This window comes from Mastomys coucha, unplaced genomic scaffold, assembly GCF_008632895.1.
Source record: "Mastomys coucha isolate ucsf_1 unplaced genomic scaffold, UCSF_Mcou_1 pScaffold15, whole genome shotgun sequence".
Classification (NCBI taxonomy): domain Eukaryota; kingdom Metazoa; phylum Chordata; class Mammalia; order Rodentia; family Muridae; genus Mastomys; species Mastomys coucha.
The window spans coordinates 13,271,765-13,292,955 of NW_022196897.1; the positions used below are offsets into that span (position 1 = coordinate 13,271,765).

Genomic DNA, 21,191 nt, shown 5'->3' on the forward strand with positions numbered 1-21,191 from the left:
TGATTGCATCACTGATATCTGCCTTTCTTCTGCCTGTCTGTGTCTGAATTCTTCCATCCATAAGGATGCTGTCCACCTGAACCTAAGGATCACCTGAGATCCTTAACCAAGGTTTCTGTCTGCAGAAACCTTGTCTTCCAGTAAGCTATTGTTTGGAGGTTCTGGATGGGGATACTGTTCAATCCAGTGCACCCCATGTCTTCCTGGCCTTTGGGCCCCCTTCCCAGGGCTTGTACCACATCTTTAATTGTATAATCCTGTTCCCAAGGACTTGGAGAGGGCAGAACTGCCTCTCATCTACTGCCCCACTACTGAGTTAGGGTAGAAGTCCTTGGGATCTTGACACAGGCAGCTTCTTGGAGAGGCCAACCCAACCAAACCATGGCAGAAAGCTTTCCAGTTCCTATCCAAGCTCATTGCTAACAATTTTGGCACTCACAAAGCCACAGTAGTAGATGACATGTGGATGTATAAAAGTCATCTGGATAGAAGGTGTGGGGGTGACACCCTGTGGCTTATCCTGGATGGGGAGAGTTTGCGGTGCTTCTTGTTCTTTTCCCAGCCTCCTAGTTCTCTGTATGTTGGTACTTTGCTGGTCATGATAGGCCTTTTTATCCTCTCCTCCAGCCGGCTTACCCTGAATGCCTGCTGTTTGACTGTCCATGGACCTAAACACCTGTGCTGAGCTTACATATTCTCCACCATCAGGTAGTTTTGAAAACTCAAGAAGATAGACTCGATGCCAAATCACCCTGTCATTTTTCCTGTTTACTATGGTCTCGGTCTCTCTGCCCAGGGCCTGGCAGGGCCTAGGGGTTACTAGTCCTGCAAGAATTAGGGACCCAGGGCTGGCGAGATGGCTCAGGTGGTAAGAGCACAAACTGCTCTTTTGAAGGTCCTGAGTTCAAATCCCAGCAACCACATGGTGACTCACAACCACCCATCATAAGATCTGATGCCCTCTTCTGGTGCGTCTGAAGACAGCGACAGTGTACTTATGTATAAATAAATCTTAAAAAAAAAAAGAAAAAAAAGAATTAGGGACCCAGAAGTGAGGCAGGTTTCTACGGTCTCTGGGAAGGCATCTTGGGGAGGCACCTCTAGTCTGAGGTCAGGGGCAGTGTGGGAGGTTCCTTGGGGAGGCACCTCTAGTCTGGGGTCAGGGGCAGTGTGGGAGGTTCCTTGGGGAGGCATCTCTAGTCTGGGGTCAGGACAGTGTGGGAGGTGCCTTGGGGAGGCATCTCTAGTCTGGGGTCAGGGGCAGTGTGGCAGGTTTTTACTGGTTTGCAGAAGCTTTGGTGACAGAATTATCTTGCCTTGCCTTTGTGGGTTTGCAGCCTTGCGGGCAGTGCCTAACTTGTGGGGAGTATGGAGGACATTTGACAAGGGAGTGGTGATGGGGTGATTGTGCCCTTTTAGGGTAGGGTGAACTTGGAGCCGCCAACCTTGAGAATGTTAATCTTACTGTGATTTTTAGGGACTGAGAGACCCTCTTGGGCCCCACCTCCTTCCTTCCTGTATCCCTACTCTTGCTCTTCCCCTTCCACCCAATACACAGATTCAGCATCTGCATGGCTCCTTGACTCTTTGGAGATGCCCTTGGGCAGGTCATAGTGACCTCCTTCTTCATCCCAGCCCTCTGGCCATTTAGGGTTCTCCTAGGAGAGTGGGCAGGATGTTTCATTCAAATTTGGTGAAGGGAGGTTGCTGCATCCACAGAGAAAACTGAGCACAGCATATGTGGCATCCATGGGGTCACAGTGTCTTTGAAACCGAGCTGCCTTGTGAGGATGGGTTGTAGGCTCTAGGTTCCATTGGGTCTCACTGGTTGGATGTATGAGCTGGAACAGCAGGAGGGCCATAATGCTGACCTTGTCTGGGTTTTGATTCCCATCCCCTCCTATGATCTCGGGCAAATGGTTTCCACCTATAGGGAGCCTGAGAAATAGGTCAGGGCAGTGGCCACTGTGCTCGAAGACCTTGCTAGGCTAGCTGTCATGTGATTTCCATGACAGACCTCCTGGATACACATAACTAGCCATTCTTTTTTTCTCAGATTGAGACACTGAAGCACTGAAATCGGGCAGGTTATTCAAGGTCACATGATGGGCAAATTCAGGGGTGGCGTGGTGTAGTCTCTATACTGCTCTTGAACAAGATGTGGGGTACAGGGGTTCCTCTACATGGATTATTACTGTCCTTGTCTTCATGTCACAGAATTCCCATCCTTCCGATGGGTGTAGTTCTACTTCAAAGGCTAGGCGTGGGGATCAGGAAGGGGCTAGTTCTGCTCCATTGCTTACCTGTCTGTGGTCCTCAGATAACAAGAACCAGAAGCAATTAGCCCTCAGAGCTACTGCCCTCATCCTGTCCTGGTCACTCAGAGAACCAGGTGCCACCCACCCACTTCCCTTTCCCTCATTCCAGCCAAACCCCTCTCTGTATCCTCAAGGACCCTGGTTTGTCAGCCTGTTGTTGGGACCAGTGGGTCCTCAGCTTCCCTCCTGATATCTCAAGGTCTTTGGGTGGTTTCTTCTGGCACACAGTGTGCTTCCTCTCCCTTGTGGCACACAGTGTGCTTCCTCTCCTAACTCATCCCTTACACCTTCCTCACAGCCCACTCTAATGTCTTCTGTAGCCTGGTTTCCACTGGAAGGTAGGTTTCAGTGGCTTTCCTGTGAGCAGCTTTCTTGAGCAGCTCCAGGTGGGTCCAAAAGATTGGAGACCATTCCTGCAGGATGAAGGATGCTGACTGGGTAGAGCTGTTTTGGGGTACCCTGGATCCCCCTCCCAGGCACTCAGTACCTATCTCTCTGCTGCACAAGCTGGAGGTTAGAGATTTGGGTCTCAAGGTGATGAAGTCCTTTTGGGGGTATCAGTCAAGGAGGGCTTTGCATCCAGGGTACTTCATGGTCTCAGTGTATCCTGTTTCTTTCCTTTTTATTTGGAGAAAATAGACAATTGTGAGAAAAACTAATATTTTTAGCTATTTTTCCCTAGAGAGTGAGAGACTTTGTTTTAGTATCAATCACAAATAAAGTTGATCTTGAAGATACAAGTTGTCTGCCTTAAAAAAAAAAAAAAAAAAAAAAAAACCTCGGGGCTGGAGAGATGGCTCAGTGGTTAAGAGCACTGGCTGCTCTTCCGAAGGTCCTGAGTTCAAATCCCAGGAACCACATGGTGGCTCACAACCATCTGTAATAAGATCTGATGCCCTCCTCTGGTGTGTCTGAAGACAGCTACGGTGTACTTATTTATAATAACAAATAAATCTTTGGTGGGCAGTGCTGGCACACGCCTTTAATCCCAGTACTTGGGAGGCAGAGGCAGGCAGATTTCTGAGTTTGAGGCCAGCCTGGTCTACAGAGTGAGTTCCAGGACAGCCAGGGCTACACAGAGAAACCCTGTCTTGAAAAACAAAAACAAAACAAAACAAACAAACAAACAAAAAACCCCAAAACCAAACCAAAACAAAAACCTCCCTGTTGTCTGAGAAGTATTTGTTTCATATACTGAGAAACCATGTTGTTGGGGCTGGGAAGGTGGCTCAGTTGGTAAAGTGCTTTCTTCAGAACCCATGTAAAAAGCCAAGCATGGTGGTGTGTATTTGAAATCACATGGTGCAGTGCTGGACAGAGGTAAGGGGATCTCTGGGGCTTACTGGCTAGGCAACCTAGACTACTCAGCATGCTCTAAGTTAGTGAGAGACTCTGTCTCAAAAAATAAGTAACCAGCCAACCAACCAACCAACCAACCAATCAATGAACCAACTAACTAACTAGCTAGCTAACTCACTAACTAGCTAACTAATGAAGCAAAACAAGCAAAAACACAAAGTGACTTGTACTGGAGGAACAACACCTGAGATTAAATTCTGGCTTCCACATCCATGTGAATAAATGTATACCTTCCCCCAACAAGAACAAAGACATGGACACTATACACACACAGACATATAGACATACAAATACCACAAACATACATACCACACACAAATACCACCTACAAACATACGTACCACACACATGCACAGACACACAAATACCACAAATATATAACACACACACACAGATACCACATATAAACATACATAACACACCATAGAGAGAGAAATACTATATACAAACATACATACCACACACAGAAACACTGAAATACTGAAATATTAAAAAACATACATATCACATATACAGAGATACCACATACAAACATACATACCACACACACACATACACACACACACATACACACACACACACACACACACACACACACACACACACACACACACACACATACAGAATGGAGGGTGGTCCTGGGAGTGCAGGATACTGCAAGTTGTAAGGTTCCTGTTTGGTGACCCAGGCCTCCTTGTGTAGTTCAATATTTTGTTGTTGTTTTAAGCTTATTGTTATAAATGGAGAAACTGAGATAAATAGTAGCTTGCCCAGGCCACAGCTCAGAGGGTGGGGCTGGACTTGGTTGGTGCAGTCTTACTGCATGGTTCATCACTGTCTGCATGCTAGGATGGAGGCAGCTTAACTGTCTCCTTAGCTTGGTCCAACCCCTCTCTGGATGTGGGCTGGTAGCATCTGAGTAGCATCTGGATCTCTGAGCAGCTGGCAGCCAGCTTTGTCCAATGACGTTCTCTGAGTGGTTGCACATGCTTACACACTCTCCAAATATAAGCTCCTGCCTTCCATAAACAGAAGCCACAAACTAGGCCCTGAGATGGAAGCCAGGCTGTTGAGCAACATCTGCGGACTCTTCCTGGTATTCCTGCTACAAGCGGAGTCTACCAGGGTGGAGCTTGTACCAGAGAAGGTGCCTCTTTCTTGGCTTCAAGGCACTACTGGGGCTTAATGGGAAGTTGGACAGGGAGGGAACAGAGTGTACAACCATTGAAGTCTCTCTCTCCCTTTCCATCTAACTCCTAATTGGTTGCAGCCTAGCTGGCAGGGGCCAGACCCACTCTTGGGGCCTCTATCCCTAAGACAGCAGGTAGTGTGAGTCCCTAGTGAAGCTCTGAGCTCTGTGGATCTCCCTCCTCCCTGAGTTCTCTCATGTGCCTCCTGTCTTGAGGCAGAGCTGTTGTCCTCAAGCCAGTCACCTCAGGGTTCTTGGTGATTTACAAATTTAGGGTCCCTTCCTGCTTCCTGGTTCATAGGGCTCCTAAGACCCTGTCCCTGTGTGCTGTGGGGCCAGAAGAGAACTTCTCCAGAACAGACAGCTTGTTGCTTGAATTCCTCTTTCTATGCCCCAAGCCCCCATCTTTCTTGAGGTTTCCAGACTCACACTGCAAAGTCAGAGAGGGTCAGGCACTGGGGGACCCAGATTCTTTTCTCTTGTAACAGTTATGAGTTTCTAAAAGCATCAGGTGATGTCCTGTGCTCTGAGAACATTGCCACTGTAGGCAGGCTAAGATTAGTAGAACCATGCTTTATTCAGTATGAAAGCTGTAGGCCTGGATGCTTACTCCCCACACACTTGTTGGAAAGGTCTCCTGGCAAACCAGGAGTACACATTGTGTCAGTATCTTCCGGAAGGGACATTTCTGTTTGGTCTGCTGCGAAGGGAAACTCGGCTGAGAACAAGTGGCATCCAGTCTCGAGACTATGGATTGCTCCTCAAGCCAATGGGGAGCTGCTGCCTGAGTGTCCCTGAAACACCCAGTCTGGTTTGGCTGCGCAAAGCCAAGGATACCTCTACTTCTGTTCTCTAGATTGCAGGATTCTGGAAGGAAGTGGCTGTGGCTTCTGACCAAAACCTGGTGCTGAAGGCTCAAAGGAGGGTTGAGGGCTTGTTCCTCACCTTCAGTGGGAGGAACATCACTGTGAAAGCTGTGTACAACAGGTAAGAGGCTTGGGTCATTAGGGATGTGGCCTGCTGGGAAGGAAGAGCCATATATGGAGTTGAAATTAGACAAAGTATACCCGTTATAGTGGTGAGATCATCAGTATGTGGGCTAGCCTTTTCCATGTCTATCTGCTTGGGTCTTCCAATTCCAGAGAAAGCTAGATCTCAGGCTTCTAGATCTGCCTTTCTACCAAAATATAAGCAAGGACTTTAAATAAAGCCCTATTGCTTTATAAGAGAGTGTGGGTAGTAGTAGCTGCCTGGCTCTCTGAAGGGGAGAGGCTGGGGCAGCCCTGCCCCATGCATGGCCCCTTCCACATGGACTCTAGACTCCATCATAGTCATGAGCTTGACAGCATCCTTTTTGAAGGGATGCAGCACTCAAGAATTTGCCCAGCAGGTGAAATGCAGGCTGGCAGGTTCTTAACAAGTACTATGTTGCTTTTCAGCTCAGGAAGTTGTGTGACAGAAAGCTCAGCAGGTTCAGAAAGAGAAACCATAGGGGAATTTGCTTTTCCTGGTAAGTACTGTTGCCTTGTTGCCTTGTTGCAGCTGTCTGAGCCTGGACATCTCCCCCTGGCCTTGCTCTCTGAGCCCTTCCTTAGGGTTCTCAGGTCCTGGACCCCAGCCCCTCATCTCTACTAGTGTACTGGATTGACCTTCAGAAGTTGTCTTCTCAGATGTCACAGGCAGGTCCCAGCACTAGGCAGAAACAAAAAGAGGTTAGATTCTGCAGACTCAGCCTTCAAGGTCAGCTCCCTGGAGTGTTCAGGTCTGAGCAAGCCTCCTTAACCCTGCCACTGCCACTCCTGAAGGCAACAGGGAGATCCTCGTGCTGGACACGGACTATGAGCACTACACCATCCTGAAGTTGACCGTGCTCTGGCAGGGTAGAAACTTCCATGTGCTCAAGTACTTCAGTAAGTTCAGCCTGGGCTGGGGCTCTGCCCTGAGACTGCCTTCCTTCAGCCAGTCCAACTCTGTTGTGCTCCACAGCTCGGAACCTTGAGAATGAGGATGAGCCAGGCTTCTGGAGGTTCCGGGAAATGACAGCAGACCAAGGCCTTTACATGCTGGCCCGACACGGTGAGTACAGCATCTTGAGGGGGATGCTGTACTAGGCTCCTGTGATGGGGTCTGATGCCCTCCTGACTGTATTAATGCTGTCCTATTCTGCAGGGAGGTGTGCTGAGCTCTTGAAAGAGGTGAGTCCACTACCCTTGGTCTACACCGCAGCCCAGCTCCCAAGAAACCCCTGCTGGTACTACTAGATCCTGATCCTGGAGAGGAGGGTTCATCCATCCCTTCTCTGATCAAGACAACCAACAGCTCCAACTGGCAGCTTCAGATGCATCTGTTTTGTAGTCTTTGGAAAGAGCAGTCTGCTATGTGACCCAAGCTATCATGCTGGGCTCTTGGGTGTAGGACAGAAGTAGGTTGGTGAAGAGATGTCCCTTGTTTGTATTGTTCTGTGCAGCACAGTGGGACGGGGTGTTCATCTGTTAGATATCTTGGGGTTTCTTGTGTTTAGCACCATGCTAACCTATGACCTATACAGCCCATGCCCCAGAGGTTGACACTATAACCCATCTTGCAGATAGAGACTTCAAGGCTCAGAGAACCAGTGCTTTGCCAAGCTAAGCAGCTGGGGTACTAGGTACCTGGCTTGTGACACTTGACCAGTGCTTCAGGGTTCCTGGAGGGCATGCACAGCCTTGAGCTCTGCTGTTCTGGCTGCAGGGACTGATCTGAGCTCCTGCCCAGGCCTGTGGCTGCCGGCCCACCTACCTGGCCTCTCCTGCTCCTGCCTGAAGAACCTCCACACCTGCTCCAAATAAATCCTGCTGCCAAACACTGCTCAGCACTTTCCTGGGGGCGGGGAGAGGGGCGTGGAATCCTTCTCTGGCCCATGTGGAGGGAACAAGCCTGCGTTTTCTGGGAATGCTTGTGAATGTGCCTCACACACAAGGCAGCCAGTCCTAGACTCCCATGTAGAACGGTCCTGCTCCACCCTGGCCTGTCCCACTCATGTCACCCTGGGCAGTGGGTTCCAGTGTTTCCCCTTCTCATTCTGTGACAGCATCCCTCCTGCTCGTAAGTGCCAGTAGCACCCCAGGATGCTACAAGCAAAAATGAGAGCAGTCTGGAGCTTTGTGGGCAACTGGGCAGAGGAGTAGCAGAGAGATGCTTTTAGAGAAGACTACCTCACAGTCAAGACCATGCTGCAAGCATGGCCTCCAGGAAGAACATGTGGAACTGTGTAGCTCTGGCTATCATGGAGCCTTTGACCTTCCCACTGCCCACCTTGTTGGCTGCACCTCTGCACCTATCTCTATTTGACACATCCTTCTGAAGTGCCTCATCCCCACTGGACAGCTGGGCAGCTGCCATTCAAAGGACAGAATAGAGTCCATGCCAGGGCATCTTGCCTGAAACCAGTACCCAGTGTCTGGCTTTGCATTCTGGAGATGGCAAAGGTGTTGCAGTGGCTACTGTGTGAATCTTGGAGGATAGGTGTGGTGGCACGCAGTTAGCAGGATCCTGAAGGGTTTGTTTATTTGATCAAAACATAGGAGGCTTCCCCCCCCCACACACAGAGACTTTCTAAGAATACAGATCCTTACTGCTGGTTATACAGCCCCCTATAAACTCCTGGTGCCAGAGGTTCCAGAGCTTACTTCATTGGCCTTCAGGGATCACTTCCAAATCACAAATTCTAGCATGAGATTATCAGCACCAGGACAGCTCAGTTCTGAACAGACCCAACATTCTTTTGAGGTTTTCTGGGAGGATTGGAGGCCTGGGTGCTAATCTGAGGCTGGCTGAGATGGAGAGGAGCCCGGGCACAACCCCAGTGGTTGCCTGACTTGATCTGGCCTCCCTTGGAATAGCTGGTTGACTGTTTCAAGAGCTGGGAACGTTGGCTTCTGTCAGGAGAAAGAGGATGCATCAGCCCACTAGCTGGACTACCAGAAGATCCAATGGGCCATCGCTTCTGTCTGCATTAGATATCCCCTTCTACATTTTTATAGCCCTGAATCATTTTTACAGTTCTTAATTGTTCCTCATGCCTTCTTCCTGGCTCTTCTCTCCCTATCCTTATAATTTGAACACTGGCTGTAGTTGACAATACTCCTCTATCCTTGTCTGTGCCTTGAAGGAGCAGGCCCTGGGCTATCCCTGGGGGGATATCACAAGAGGTTGTGTCTTTGCTGTGGAGCCTGCACAGGTGGCTTGGCCCTATGTGCTCAGCTCTTCACTTGGAAGCTGGAAATTGTGCTCTCTGCCCATAAAGACAAATTTGTGGGTAAAGATAGTGCCGGGGCAGCAGTGCTGGCTCCAGCCTGGGCATGTTGGCTGCTCACCTGGTGCCCTTGGCTGACTGCCATGGCTTCTTCAAAGTACTCAGAGAGACAGTCACAGGGTTGCAGGGATCATGATGTTCTAGCCCACTCCTTCAGAGTCTCAGTCTGCTGGACATAAAAGCTGCACAAATCCAACCATGAATGGCTCCAGTGCCCTCAGTCGTGCCCCCGCCATCTCCAGACCTCTGATGCCTGGGTCACCTGCTACAGCTGGCAGAGTTGTGCCCCTGTGCCTGTGACCAAAGCCTGCCAAGGGGCCTTGGTGGAACCTGCTCTGTCGCCCACACATATCTGGAAAGAATCAGCTCAATTACTGAGTGTATGGATAGATGCATACATGAGTGGACACCCAGAGGCAAGATCTGTGTCCCCTGGAGTTGAGGCAGTCCCCCAAGGCCCCACTATCTAGCAGGTGGATGATCCATTTGGCTGGTTTACAGTGTGCTTCCAACCCACCTAATGAGAACCTTCTATGCCTATTCTAAGCACCCACAGGGAAGGATATAAAGTCCAGAGGCTCTGAGCCAAAGGCTGTAGCTTCTGGTTACAGAGCTGAACCCATGTGCTCAATTGCTAGGCATATGGAGAACATCATGCTCTTCACTTTGCTGGGACTGTGTGTGGGACTGGCAGCTGGCACAGAGGGTGCAGTGGTGAAGGACTTCGACATAAGCAAGGTAGTCACAATTACAGTGGGCCAGGCTCAGTGCTTTCTATGGGGGTTGGGCTTTGCCCAGAGTCAGCCGTCAATACTCTACCATGTGGGGAACCCTTTACTCCTAGACCTTTCTAGACTGTTGCATCCCTTGGAAAGGAGGGGTGAGAATGACCCTCAAGGTCCCAGATCCTGGATGATGGTACACTTGGGTAGTTCCTTTCTCTACTCCCTATCCCCTAGTTTTTAGGCTTCTGGTATGAAATTGCCCTTGCCTCCAAGATGGGTGCACACGGCTTGGCACACAAGGAAGAGAAGATGGGAGCCATGGTGGTTGAGCTGAAAGAAAACCTTCTGGCTCTGACCACCACCTATTACAAGTGAGTTAAGGCTTTGTCTATGGCCACAGAGGAAAGTTGGGGCAGTCTGTACAGTGCTCTAGGCTTTCCCCAGAGATATCTCTACCCACGTCTGCAGCTTCAACTCTAGACCGGGATGGGGAGGCAACTGTTTCAGATGAGACCAGACATCTTTGGCATTGTGGATGTTCCATTGTCTACCATGTCAATTTAGGGGCTGACCTACAACTCTATGACCCTCAGACTGACACCCTGAACTCTGAGCAGAGCAAGTAACTGACTAGATAGCCTTAGGTCTGTTTTCCCAGCTCACGTCATGTCATGAGACATGCCAGCTTCTGACAGACAGATGTCAAGGCCTGAGAAGGGAGGCAAGGTTGACCTGAATCATCTCATCTTGGTACTCAATCCAGCCCTGTCAAAGTTCGCATGTATCGATTGGCCAGGAGACACCTTCCAGTTCTACAAGTTGAAGCCAGATCCTTCCACAAAGACATGCATACATCCCTGCTCTCAGAGTGTCCCTTTAAAATATGTATGTTCATCCCAGAGTGGCCCCCAGATGTATGTACTTGCCTTGTTCAGTCATGCATGTCCCTGATCCCCAGAGAATGTGTCCTCAGATGTATATAATCATGGTTCTCAGCATGTACCTTCAGATGTGTATCCTGTCACCTTAATGTGTGTCCCACAAAATGAATGTGCTTGTTCCAGAGTATGTTCCTGACTTCCAGCATATGTGTCCTTCAGACCCAAGCATATCTCTTCACTTCAATATTGTCTTCTTCAGATATGTGTGACATTGTTACTCAAAGACTATTGACCTCACATATGTGTCTTTGCTCCTCAGTGGGCTCTTAAATATGTATGTTCCTCTACCACTAAGTATATTCCTCAGTAACTCTCCTCCAAATGTGTGTCTCTTCACTTTAGGAAGTCTGTCCCTCAGATGTGTGTTTCCGTGTCCTGCATGGCTTATTCATATCATCAACATGTCCCTCAGTGACACTCTTAGGTGTGTTTGTTCCTGTACCTTGGATTGTCTTCTTCAGTCACAAGTGTGACACTGTGTCTCAGGCTGTGTCCCTGAGAAGTACACATGCCAAATCTTAGCACTAGTAAGTGGATCCTCAGATGGAACTCCTGGGGACATTTCCATAGCCACTTCCTCTTGTTACTCCAGCTCCGTCTCCCTGGGTAGCCACTGGGTAGGGGTCCTGTTCTCTGAGGTCATAGGCTCAGAAGACATTAGGCCAGCTGTATGTGGCTGGTCTCTGGACTCCTGCATCACCCACCCTGCACCCTCAGGGCCTGTATTGTAAGGCCTGGTAGACAGATGGCTGGTAGTCTCCTATCTTCCTTCCTCCTCCTTCCTTTCATTATTTCCCACACCTCTCTGTCTGTCTGTCTGTCTGTCTGTCTGTCTGTCTGTCTGTCCGTCCATCCATCTGTCTGTCTAGCCCAGGCTGCCCACGTCTGAGGGATACAGTCTCTGAGGAACAGTGTAACACTTGTGTCTGAAGAACACAGTTTGAGGTACAGGACTCCACTGCCATGGAGGGACACACTTTTCATCCTCTTTGTCTGCGTAGCTCAGGCTGCTCTGACTTAGGTGTATAGCCCAACTTGGCTTCAGACTGAAATCCTTTTGACTCAGTACCCTCACCTTCCAGAGTTGAGATTACAGGCTGGCCTGCCTTACTTGTCTTTGTAGTGAGGACCACTGTGTGCTGGAGAAGGTTGCAGCCACTCAGGTGGATGGTCCAGCGCAGTTCAAAGTCACCAGATTATCAGGCAAGAATGCTGTCCCAGGATTGGTGGGTGCTGTGGCCTATCTGGGGCACTTTGGTTTCCTCTCAGTGTATACCTACCACTGTTCCAGATGGTGGTGAGGGAAGGACCTGCCTCACTGCCGGTGTTGTTTGGTGTATCTTGACTGAACCTCTGAGTGCAAGGGTGTGAACTCAGTGCCATGCCCAGATGTCAGGAGCCAGGGCAGGTGCCCCTGTAGCCATTGGCCTCAGCCTCTCCTGTCTTTGCCAGGGTTTAGGCAGACTCCTCTCTGAAATCCTAGGTGTGATTCAGTATTCATTTATCTGGGTCCCTGGGGATTCCTGCCCTCCTCTATGTTCCAGAAGATCACTCTGTAGGCCCATTCCAGGCTGTCCCAGTGTGTTTCCGGTACATGCTTATGTGCGCATATGTGCCAAGCAGAAACACAGCTAGGAACAGAGAGCCCTGACCAAGCAGGTGAGAGGAGGGTATTTAGAATTTTCTTCTGTTCCCAGGAAAGAAAGAAGTTGTTGTTGTAGCCACAGACTATATGACGTATGCCGTGATTGATATCACCTCTCTGGTGGCTGGGGCAGTCCATCGGGCCATGAAACTGTACAGTAAGCCCAGCCTAGACTCATGTGGGGATGGGGTGAGGGTAACCCCTTCTATGCGTCCTCATCTTATTGTCTGGGGTGGGCTTCACCAGGGAGAGAGAATGTCTGTGATATACAAGCCCTGTCCCATCAGGCCGGAGCTTGGACAACAATGGAGAAGCCCTGAATAATTTCCAGAAGATAGCCTTGAAGCATGGGTTTTCAGAAACAGACATATACATTTTCAAGCATGACTGTGAGTAGGCCTCACTGGGGTCAGGGCCTCCCAGGGAGGGGCCAGTCCTGAGCCTGTGCTGCCCCTTGGTCACTTGGCTTTCGTCCACAGTGACCTGTGTGAATGCACTGCAATCGGTGAGTCCCTGAACGAAGCTGGGCCTGTGCTGAGCACCCAGGGTGGGCGGGGGCTCCTTCATATGTCCTTTATGTCACATCGGGAAAGGTATTTGCTTACACTGGTCTGGTATCTGTGGGTATCTGGGTAGTGTGTCTGATCACATTTACTGGAGCAGGCAGATCCAAGTTCCAGAACCTAGGCTTCCAGAGGATCAAGAGGACTCAGTTGTCCCCTCTGGGCATAGCAGCTGGGTGAAGTCTCCATGGTGGGGTCTGGCACTCTCCTGCCTCCATTTCATGTTGCCTTGCCCTGCAGGCTGGTGAATCAAGGCCCTGAAGCAGGTGAGCACACATCCTTCACTCTCCACTGCAGCCTGTGTGTTCTGATACTAGACCCTGGCCCTGGTGGTGTGTGTACCTTCCCCTGCTCAGGACACCCAACAGCATTGCTTGACAGTTCCAGAGAAGCATATGTTTTGTGGTTTGGAAAGAGATGTAGTCTGTAACATGAGACCAAGCTGTCAGGCTAAGTCCTAGAGGGAAGTGGATGGGTGGATAGGCATGCTTGTGGATACTGGGACAGAGCTGGGTGGTATGCCCCTTGTCCTCAGTTCTGCTGAGCACAGATGCTCAGGACTAATGCTTGACTCTGTCCCTTCATGTGCTGGTGGAGGGGGTAGTCTCGGGGAGAAATGGACCCTGCTGGATATCTTAGGGTTCTCTATACCCAGCACTGTGCTGATTCACTATCTGCATGACCTCATTACCCTAGATATGACTCATTTTTTAGATAGAGAAATCAAGGCTTTGCCAAAGCCAGGCAGCTGGGACAACAGGACCCTAGCCTGTGACCTTGGCCAGTTGAGTCCCTCAGGTCCCTGGAGGCCACCCATGGCTCTGAGCTTGGTTCTTCTGCCTGCAGGGACGGATATGAGGAGGAAGCAATAGCCCTGCCTACCTGGCCTCTCCTACCCCTACCCAAGGGCCCCTGCACCTGTGTGAAATAAAGCTTGCTGCCACACACTGCCTAGCACCTTTCTTGGGGATAGAGTGAATGAGGACAGATGGGTTGCAGGGACAGAAGTGGGCATCATAATCCCTGCAACCCTGTGACTGTCTCTCTGAGTACTTTGAAGAAGCCATGGCAGTCAGCCAAGGGCACCAGGTGAGCAGCCAACATGCCCAGGCTGAAGCCAGCACTGCTGCCCCGGCGCTATCTTTACCCACAAATTTGTCTTTATGGGCAGAGAGCACAATTTCCAGCTTCCAAGTGAAGAGCTGAGCACATAGGGCCAAGCCACCTGTGCAGGCTCCATACTTGTCCACAGTGACCCTGCTGAATGCAAATGCATTGCATTTTTCTGTGAATACTCTGTAATGGACACCCCTCACATAGCTGGATCAGGGTCCACTCAAGGATGGACTGATTCAGCCCCATAGCCCCGTCCTCACTCTGGAGCAGTCTACTGTCTCTTGTAATCTGGAAACAGCCCTAGCAGGTCCCAGGCTGAGACAGAGCAGGCCTCCTGTGTAGTCTTATTAGCCCTCTCAAGTAGAAGGTTGTATTTTCCTAAGGCTCCCTACTGTGTTGTATTCAAATCCCCAGCCATTGTTTCCCTGACCTTCCTGGATGTGGCTGCCCTCTGGTCCCCTGCTCTGCCCCTCCCATCCAGCTCTGTGTCTTCTGCCCTGCTGCACCCGAGTTCTCATCACTGTGTTCCTCATGCCATGGCCTAAAGCCACTGCTGCCGGCTTATCCCGGGCTTCCACCACTGCTGCTGCAGCCAGAAGGCAGGAAGGACAGGAATATGGGGCGATCTGAGCACCAGCTCCTCAGGGCACATGGGTTTTATTTGCAGAATAAGTTAACTGGAAGCTTCCTTTCTGAGAGTAGTAGCCCCAAGATGGAAGCAGGCAAGAGATACCTGCAATGGAACAGTGTTGTGGGGTGATGGAGAGCCAGCCCTGCTAGAGTGGGGAGATGTTGCTAACACCCAGGGATCTGAGTGAGGCATCACAGTGGCCCACAAAAGGAAAACTCTACACCCTTCACCCTCTACTAACCCTGCCCCAAGTGCTAGAGAAGCCTCAGAGGAGGCAACCAGAGGTGAAGTTGTAACACACCACGGGTCCTGGGGAGCACTGTGATCTCCCTCAGAGCTTCTGGTCTATACCCACACCAAGTCTCAGAGTTTAGCCTGTGGAGAGACTCCTTGCTAGATTTAGTCTGCTCTGACTCATAGCAGGTACCTACTGCGGATTCTAGCCACAATATATCATTGCACAGCGTTGGGGCTTAATCTCAAGTTCACAGTCATGGGCCAACAAGTTCATTTTCAGGGCTGGGGATGTGGCTCAGTCAGTAAAGTGCTTACCATGCAAACATTCAGATCTGGATCTAATCCCCTTTCACCCATGCTGGGGAGGTGGACACAGAAGGATCCCTGGCCTTGTTGGCCAACCTATTTAGTCAAGTTATTGGGCTTTCGGTTCAGTTAGAATCTTTGTATCAAAAAATAAGGTGCATACTGAATGAGGAAGACACCTGCTGTTGACCTTTGGCCTCCATATGAATGCACACACACACATGTACACAGTAACTCCCACATGATCACACAGACACAAGAAAGTCCACTTTCAGGCTGGAGAGATGGCTCAGTGGTTAAGGGCATTGACTGCTCTTCCGAAGGTCCTGAGTTCAAATCCCAGGAACCACGTGGTAGCTCACAACCATCTGTAATGAGATCTGATGCCCTCTTCTGGGGTGTCTGAAGACAGCTACAGTGTACTTACATATAATAAATAAAATCTTTTAAAAAAAAGTCCACTTTCAAGTTAGGACTCTCTCTCTGGCTGATGGACATGGAATTGGGGGAGAGAGTATTCTGTATTATCAGTCTTCCTGTTCCCACATTAGCTCTCGTGCCCAGAGTCCCAGTGATTCACTCCACTGGAGCCTCACCTCACAGATGTCCTAACACAAAATGGCAGGAGGGTAGAACTGGACTCCACTGTTGAACCTAGTCACTAAAAAAGCATGTCTTGCAGAGAGAGTGTCATTAGAATGCTGGTTTTTTTTATTATCTATTTGTTTTTAATAGGGCTTTTATTTATTTTTAAAGCATTTTTATGTGTATGGGTGTTTTGCCTGCATGTGTCTGTGCACCATGTGCATGCAATGTCCAAGGAAGCCAGAAGAGGGCATTGGATCCCCTAGGACTGGAGTCATAGTTTGTTATGGGCTACTATGTGGGTATTGCAATTGACCCTGGGTTCTCGGGAAGAGCAGCTAATGCTGTTAACCTCTGAAACCTCTCTCCAGTTGTTGAATATAGGTAGAGACGTTATAATGTGTTATTAACCATGCTTCATAGAACAGTTACTTGATACACAAATGGAAAAGTAGGATGTATGGAGAAAAAAGGCAGTGGTTAGTAAAGCCTGATTCTGAGAAGAACCAAAGTTGGATTCAGAACAGGATGATCTGATGAAGCAGTATGAGCAGGTTAAAGGAAAAGGGGAAATCACAGCACAGTAAAAAGGAAGGATTCCTGAATAAGTGAGTAAATAACCAGTAAGCAGAGAAGAGGAACTGAGTGCAACACAGGACTTGAACAAAGAGCTACAAGGAAATCTCAGAGCATAATGGTTGCCAGATGGACATTGTACTGGCTGGTTTTGTGTGCCAACTTGACACAGGCTGGAGTTATCACAGAGAAGGGAGCTTCAGTTGGGGAAGTGCCTCCGTGAGATCCAGCTGTGGGGCATTTTCTCAATTAGTGATCAAGGTGGGGGGCCCTTGTAGGTGGTGCCATCCCTGGGCTGGAAGTCTTGGGTTTTATAGGAGAGCAGGCTGAGCAAACCAGGAAAAGCAAGCCAGTAAGGAACATCTCTCCATGGCCTCTGCCTCAGCTCCTGCTTCCTGACCTGCTTGAGTTCCAGTCCTGACTTCCTCTGGTGATCAATAGCAATGTGGAAGTTAAGCTTAATAAACCCTTTCCTCCCCAACTTGCTTCTTGCTCATGATGTTTGTGCAGGAATAGAAACCCTGACTAAGACAGACATCAATGTCTGACTCTGAGGGAGGAAGGAGAGAGGGCTGAGGTTATATCAGAGGTCCCCTGGGTGAGAGCTGGCCAAGTTCTTTAGACATATTGATGAGCTCCAGGTTCAATGAGCAGCCTTGTCTCAAAAAAAAAAAAAAAAGTAGGTGGTGATTGAGTCACCTGATGTCAACCTGTGCCCTCTGCACACATGCACATGTAAAGCAGTCATCAAACAGAAAAACAGGAAGCGTGTAGAAACATATTTGAATCAACAGTGTCCGAGTTAGTTACTTCTCTTACTGTGACCAAATACCTGACCAAAAAACCAACCAAAGGGGAAAAAAAACCCTGACTTATGTTGACTCCTGACCTGTGAGGACCCTGTCCGACATACAAGGGAAGGCATGGCAGAGACCGCAGCAGTGAGAGTATGTAGCTGGCTGGGATCTTGACAGTGGGTGAGGCAGGGACTGTAGGATGCCAGCAATGGCTTCTTCTTTTCCTTCTTTGTATTCAGTCCATGAGACCCTAGCATGTGCAGTGATGACCTTCAGTTAAAGCAGGACTTTTCTCTTCAGCTAAACCTGTGGCACACACCCAGAGGTGGGCCTCATGAAGGCCCAAGGCATTCATTAATTCAATTATGTTGACAAAGTTAGTCACCACAGTATTCTAAAGTTTAGAAAAATACCAAACTATAAATTTTATACAGATAAAAATATTTTATAAAGTTATAAAATATCCTCAACTTGATGAAAACATGAATTTAGAGACTCCCAACCTTTAGAGTAAATGAACAGAATAAAGAACCAAACATAAAAATCACATGTAGGGATATCATGTTCTGCATGGCAAAGCCAATGCTTTGGAGGCAATAGCAAAAGTCAAGAATGTGCTGCAAATGTGGATGTAGATGTCTTACCTTCCCCATGCAGGCAGGACAAGCCAGGAGAGGACAGAGGACATGGTTGGAAGAAGAGGAGGAAGAGGAGGAGGAAAAGAAAGAAAAATATCAGATTCCAATCATCTCAAGGAAAGCACTCTTCCAAAATATACTTTTTGAATATATATTGAAGTCAAAATATACTTTTAGATAGTAAAATCAGGATTTATCTCTAGTCTATCATTAGTTCAATTAATAAATGCTATAATATTCTTTGTGAACTGAGAATCTCTAATAAATCATATCTAAATTTAAGGACATGCAGACTTGGCCAGTAAGATGGATCAGTGGGTAAAAGTGCTTGTTGGAAAGGCTTGATGTCATGAATTTGGTCCCCAGCAGTCCCAGCGGAAGGTGTAGGGAACAGTATTAGCTCAGGACATCCCAAGATCAAGTTCTTAGCAGAAAGGGGATTTATTTGCCCCAGAGGGACAAAGTGTGTGTGGGGGGAGACAAAGGCAGGATGCAGAGGACAGAGATAAGGAAGAAGGGAAGAGGGGAGGGTATTTGTTGTGGGGCAGCAACAAAGGACTGCCCCTGGATAGAGAGGAGACAAACATGGTCCATAGGCAAATGATGATTTATAAAGGTAAAACTAGAAACCCTGTTTTAGGATGAGGTGTTTGGGGGCTGGAGAGATGGCTCAGTGGTTAAGAGCACTGACTGCTCTTGAAAAGTATGAAGGGTATAAAAAAGAGTTTTTATGACCCCTAGCAGACTGAGCAGAATTAAGAATGCAGGTCAGCTGGTTCAGAGCTCTGGGTTCCAGGAACTTGGCTAACTCAGAGCCCCAGGGCTCTGGTTCCTGAGACCTGTCCCTCCTGGCCGAACCACAATAAGGGCGGAACTAGGAATGAAGGTCAACTGGCTCACAAGGCTCTCCACCCTGCTGACCGGTAGAAGATTACATTCCTAAAATGAATATGTTCCTCTCCCTAACTGACTGAATACTTTGGGTTGGAATTCCCCTCACTTCCCCTGATTTGTGGTTTTTTCCTTTAAATACCCTACACTTCTTGAGCTAGAGGTCAAACTCCTCTGCCCCTGTGTGGGTTATGAGCTTGGCCCCAGTGCACTGGTTTCCTGAATAAACCTCATGTGTTTGCAGCAAGATCGGTCTTTCGTGAATTTCGTGGGGGTTGTATTATCCCAAGACTAGAGTGAGGGTCTCCTCTCTTGAGGGGTCTTTCACTCTTCCAGTGGTCTTGAGTTCAATTCCCAGCAACCACATGGTAGCTCCCCAGTAACGGGATCTGATACCTGAGAACAGACCTTAGTGGCTAGCTTTAGGAATGTAATCCAACAGTTTAACAAGGCATACAGAATGTAGGAAGAAGGGAAAGTCTGCCAAAGCCATGTCTGCCATGCTCAGGCTGGCTAGAGTCTCTTCAGAAGGGGAAAACTGACTCCAGAAAAGTAACTTCTGACCTTCACTTGGGTGCCATGACAAGTACACATACACATACACAGACACACACTCACACATACACACAGACTTGCAGATACACTCACACACAGACACATACACAGACACACACTCACACATACACACAGACTTGCAGATACACTCACACACAGACACATACACAGACACGCACACTCATACACACAGACTCACAGATACACACACACACACAGACCCAGCCTATACCAACCCTATAGCTAAGAATATCTGAGCCCTGTACAAATCTTTGCCTTGTTCAAGATAATATTTGAATCCTATAAAACATTTTTCTACCTGAGCCATGAGTAGTGGCACATGTCTGTAATCCTAACCCTTGTCAGAGCCAGCCGACAAGAGTGAGGCTGAAGTAGAGAGGGCGACTGAATGAGAACGAGAGGACCACTGCTCTGTTGGCAATGGCAATAAACTTTAATGAGAGAAATCTTTTATAGTAAAACACAGTAAGACTAAAAATAGAATTTAACAACAATCATGTAGCACAATCTCTTAGCACTTTCTCATGGCAAAGCATGCCCACTTCTTCATTATCTTACAGTAAATATTTTTCCCCCATGCCCAGGTGCATGAGGTCTGTTTCTTTGATCCTTGCACGCACAGCTCTCAGTAGCCTTGAGTTACTTCCAAAACATCTTGGGTTCAAGGAGCAGTTATGTCTTCAGCTGCAGGGAGATTATCAGAAGGTGCCCCCTCCTTAATGGAACGGTCATGCCCTCAGCTGCAGGGAGATTATGTGAAGGTGTCCCTTCCCTGCCTTTCAGCAGGGGGGCCACCCCTAAATCTTCCCCTATGCCAAAGAACATTCCCACCATTCAGCAGAGGGGCCACCCCTAAATCTTCCCTTATGCTAAAGAACATTTCCACCACAAACCCTCAAGAGGCTGAGGCAGGAAGATCTAGAGTTTTAGGTCCAGGAGACCCAGATTAAAACTCCTCCTCTTCTTCCTCCTACTCTTCCTCCTCCTCCAAAATCATCATCACCAACAACACTGCCCCCTGTAAAGACAATCAGTTCCTGCATCTCTGTAGTCCAGTGGCTTGAGGACCTCTTTCATACTGTGTCTCTTGAGACTAATTTGTTCATTTTGCTTGGGGACCCTGAGAAATTTCCATTTATCTTTAAAAAAGATTTATTTAGTTTTATTGGTGAATGTGTATGTGTCAGTGTGAGTTTGTGTGAGGCCAGAGGGTGTGAGGTCCCCTGGAACTGGAGTTACAGGCAGTTGAGAATTGCCTGTTGTGGTTTCTGGGACTGAAGCTGGGTACTCTGAATGAGCAGTAAGCATTCCTAACCACTGAGCAACCTCTCCAGTGTCCGTTTTACTTAATTCTTGTCTTCGTTATGGTTTCTATTGCTGTGAGAAAATGCCATGACCAGAAACAGTTTGGGGAGGGAAGGGCTTATTTCGGTTTATAACTCTCGGGCCACACTCTTATCACTGAGGAAAGGCAGAGCAGGCACTCAGGGAAGGAACCTTGGGCAGGAACTGAAGCAGAAATTCTACAGGAACACTGATTATTGGCTCACTCCTGTTTGGTTTCAGACTGGGACAAAAGACTGAGGTGCATATTTCACATATCAAAGCAGCCTGGCCTCCAGGTTCTCCCATCATTCCTCATTCCCTACCTGGCACACCCTGCCCCACCCTTGAACTTTCCAAGCCCGGGCTGGGCTATCTCTTCCTTATATACTCCAGCCATTTTGCCCCATCCCCCACTTCTCTTCTCTTCTCTTCTCTTCTCTTCTCTTCTCTTCTCTTCTCTTCTCTTCTCTTCTCTTCT

The 21,191-nt window shown here is 48.6% G+C and overlaps 2 protein-coding genes across 5 annotated transcripts; both read left to right on the top strand.

The window, feature by feature from the left end:
- Positions 1 to 4,715: 4,715 nt before the first annotated feature.
- Positions 4,716 to 7,708, top strand: Lcn8 (lipocalin 8). 2 transcript variants are annotated; one of them, XM_031373321.1, is made up of 7 exons: positions 4,716 to 4,824; positions 5,723 to 5,853; positions 6,306 to 6,376; positions 6,672 to 6,776; positions 6,853 to 6,942; positions 7,036 to 7,061; positions 7,597 to 7,708. In XM_031373321.1, the coding sequence occupies exons 1-7, from the start codon at positions 4,732 to 4,734 to the stop codon at positions 7,606 to 7,608; spliced, it is 528 nt and encodes a 175-aa protein (XP_031229181.1). In that variant the 5' UTR covers positions 4,716 to 4,731; the 3' UTR covers positions 7,609 to 7,708. The 2 variants fall into 2 exon arrangements, with proteins under 2 accessions (XP_031229181.1, XP_031229180.1); XM_031373320.1 differs by lacking the exon at positions 7,597 to 7,708 and having other exon boundaries at positions 4,732 to 4,824; positions 7,036 to 7,223.
- A 2,049-nt stretch (positions 7,709 to 9,757) lies between these two features.
- On the top strand, positions 9,758 to 14,479 carry LOC116091890 (epididymal-specific lipocalin-5). Of its 3 annotated transcripts, XM_031373323.1 has the most exons (7): positions 9,758 to 9,898; positions 10,120 to 10,256; positions 11,950 to 12,029; positions 12,524 to 12,628; positions 12,759 to 12,860; positions 12,951 to 12,976; positions 13,881 to 13,979. In XM_031373323.1, exons 1-7 carry the CDS (start codon positions 9,782 to 9,784, stop codon positions 13,890 to 13,892), a joined length of 579 nt encoding a protein of 192 aa, XP_031229183.1. In that variant the 5' UTR covers positions 9,758 to 9,781; the 3' UTR covers positions 13,893 to 13,979. The 3 variants fall into 3 exon arrangements, with proteins under 3 accessions (XP_031229183.1, XP_031229184.1, XP_031229182.1); XM_031373324.1 differs by lacking the exons at positions 12,951 to 12,976; positions 13,881 to 13,979 and adding an exon at positions 14,206 to 14,479; XM_031373322.1 differs by lacking the exon at positions 12,951 to 12,976 and having other exon boundaries at positions 13,749 to 13,979.
- The last annotated feature ends 6,712 nt before the right edge of the window (positions 14,480 to 21,191 follow it).